The following is a 3,384-nucleotide window of genomic DNA, read 5'->3' on the forward strand; positions in this document are numbered from 1 at the left end:
CAATCGTCTTACGAGCTATATAATGACATATCTGTTTATTTAATACATTCAATATAACGCGCTTCTTATTTATTTATAAAATCTTTGGTCGATTATACAATAACTCTTTGAATATAATTTCTTCACTATTATTCTTTACACAATCTCTTCTTGCTTCTTCTAAATCTCTTTGGCGTTCACCATGTAGAAATTATGAAATTTGATAATCTCTTGACTAGATACAATAGTAATTATATAAATTTACAATGGACGATTTACAAGTTTTATGGCTTGTCAAAGAGAGAATAGCAATATTCTTAAATATAAAATTTTTCTTATAATTAAAGAAATATTTTTACAAATACAATACAATAAGAGAGAGAGAGAGAGGGAGAGAGAAATTACAGCTTCATTTCTCCCGATATCTTTGTGAAATAATTAAAAAATTACATCCCTTTCAATTTTAATGAAATTGTAGAATTAATAAAATAATATATTAACTATATATCTTATACAATTATAAATTTAATACATCTTTAAAATTGTCGCGCTTACTCTTTGGATCTTTAGCTGTTTCTTCTTCTTAAATTAAAATGGATACTATAAAATACAGATGCACATATACAAGAAACTAGTTGATGTTTCTTTCGATGTCTTAATTTAATGTGAAAATTTAATGTGTATTAGAAATATTTCAAATTATAAGAGATTATAAAAAAATATATATTTATTAATATAAATATATTTTGGCAAAAATTCGCAGCTTATATATTATGTATATATTTAAAACATAATTAAATAACTCACCACCTATCGATATAATAATGATAGCAGTGCTAACTATGTAATTCAGTCTTATAACAATAGATATCGTAAATGGCTTGTCACATTTTTGTATATTTATTGAAATATAATCTTTTGTTTTAAATTTTTTCTAACAATACGATTATATGATAAATTAACATTGATTAGCGATTATTATTTGTCGCTTCCCACGTAATTAACTATATTCATAGCACATTTACCATAGCGCAAAACATTAAATTTCAATGACTAACTTTTAAACTCCAAAACAATTGACAATCCGGCGACGGTCTAATCGTCTAATGCAATTGTTTAAAAACTTACGAGAAGATCCTTTAAAGTTAAGAAAATTATTTTAAAAATCTATATTCTGATTTTCTCTTATAAAAAGAGGAACAATTGATTAGATTATTGTTATACGTAAAATTCTCTCGAAGATCAGATTCAAGTGAAACAGATCACAAATATCCATGTTCGATGACATTAAACCAGAGTATACGAGGAAGATAAGCGTACACAAGATACTTGCGGTTTTTCATCTATCTCTTGCTATCGTGCCTCTGCAGTAGATCGCACAGAGCGGCTATGTAGCTCTGTGCCATTTGTAAAGTCTCGAACTTGCTGAGTTTGTGATCGGTGCCAAGGCTCGGCACGACCTCGCGCAGCTTGTCGAAGGCGTCGTTCAATCCGTTCATACGTCGTCTTTCGCGCGCGTTCGCGGCGAGACGACGACGCTTGAGTACCGTAGGCGACGGTGGGACGTCGCGCGATCTTCGCCGACCCTTTCGCGGGCTCACCGGGGGTGTCGTCGGCATTTTCTGGATAAAATTTTCGGCTCGATTAGAAACGAGTCGCGCATACTCGGCATACGTTTTTCAATTATCGCTCAATCGCGTTAAAAATATACTTAATTACCCTCTACACAAGACAACAGAATTGGTCATTCTATTGTATTAAATTTTATTTTAAATTAATTGTTTAAAAGATAGTTAGGAGCTTTCAAGTATTTAACTTCGCGTTTAACAATAGATAGCGTAATAATCGCACGCATGGACGCTGAGCCAACTTTTACTTGTAATCAAATTTCTTTTGTATATATCGTAAAGTTTATACAATGGAGTTTAATTATATATATATATTATTTTTTTAAATATAATATTTTTATATTTAAATATCTTAAAAAGATACTTGTACCTATTACGATAACTGAAAAAGAAAGAGAAACATTTCGAAAATAAAAATTATTGATATTTTTGTACAATGCGTACATGAAATATTTATTTCCATTATTTCATATTTATAAAACAGTGTTTAAAATACGGGTCAATGGCTTGGCGTCTATAAGCGGAGAATTAATTACCAGCTTTGTTCAGGGCAACGTAATCGAGAGTTTTATTGAATTTTATAATTTGAATTAATTTTCACAAAAAGTAATCGCGACTGATCGTGGTTACCTGTGTCGAGATGATAGGTTGCCAGCAATTGGCGCGAGATTCTACGATCGAGATGATCGGTTTGCTGTTCTCCAGGGGCTGATATCTCGGTTCTTGCGGGGGAGTTTCATAACAATAGGATGGCGTGTGATAGTCCATCGAACTTTCCTCGTACAACATCGATCGCGGCGATCTTGTCTGATCCATCGAATGCGGAGGCTCGTATCTAATAAAATTCTAAACTAAATCCCTTCTCACGATAAAGTACACCAGATAAGATCTGCGGTAATTACCTTTGCGGGGTGACGGGCGTCAGGACGCCATAAGGTCCTCTATCGTATCCCTGCGGGCTCTTCGTGTATTCCGACACTACGTCCTTGCCGTAATCCAGCGTCTCGGCCCCTCTTCGCGGTGTGAGCTCGTTCTCGTGCGTGTTGTCCCTACACGCGAGTCTGTTGGAATCGTTCTGATAATTCGGGGAATTGTACGGTGATGGATACAGGGGATCGTAGCTCCTCCCTGAATTTGCATACGCGGGTGTCAGCATCTCGGACTGCGTGCTCTGGTAATTGCAGTGATGGTTTGACAGCAAGGCCATGATTGTAGATTGTTGTTTTAGATCGATTCAGCGAGAATGCTCCCTCAGAGTTGTCACGTCAAATAGATTTTGTACTAGGAATAATTTTTTTTTTTTTTTTTTTTTTTTTTTTTTTTTTTCAAGTGCGAGGTTTCTACCTTTTACATACGCGAATTTTCATGACATTTTCTGCAGTCTTGTTTAAATTTTTTTCACGATGTCACGTCGAAGAAAGGATTAATGCACGATTCATCACTGTCGATTCACATTCCATTGATCTTCTTAACGCGACTAATTAACGGCATTTAGATATTATAAAGGTACGTTTTAGTACTAATGTTAATATACATTGCGGTAAATGATCTCATATTTATTTGACCTTTCTCTTTGGCCTTTAGATGATTTTTATCGTGAAATTATTGTCGTATTTGTTTGCCCAATCAGAATCATACATCTGATAAACGTCAAATCGAATTTACTATGGCACCTCCTATGCGAAATCAATCCGATCTCTCTCTCTCTCTCACGCTAATCTCGTAATCTTCACCGACAGTCTTTATTTCTCCGTTCACTTTGCATTTTTGATACCGC

At 34.3% G+C, this 3,384-nt stretch overlaps 1 protein-coding gene across 1 annotated transcript; it reads right to left on the bottom strand.

Annotated features, from left to right (window-relative positions):
- Window positions 1-978: 978 nt before the first annotated feature.
- Window positions 979-2,914, bottom strand: LOC138940635 (uncharacterized). Its single transcript, XM_070309723.1, has 3 exons — window positions 2,510-2,914; window positions 2,238-2,442; window positions 979-1,601 (listed from the first exon to the last, which is right to left on the bottom strand). Exons 1-3 carry the CDS (start codon window positions 2,812-2,814, stop codon window positions 1,323-1,325), a joined length of 789 nt encoding a protein of 262 aa, XP_070165824.1. The 5' UTR covers window positions 2,815-2,914; the 3' UTR covers window positions 979-1,322.
- Window positions 2,915-3,384: the final 470 nt, after the last annotated feature.

Source organism: Polyergus mexicanus, unplaced genomic scaffold, assembly GCF_030449975.1.
Source record: "Polyergus mexicanus isolate NDT 795.1 unplaced genomic scaffold, iyPolMexi1.0 SCAF_17, whole genome shotgun sequence".
NCBI lineage: Eukaryota > Metazoa > Arthropoda > Insecta > Hymenoptera > Formicidae > Polyergus > Polyergus mexicanus.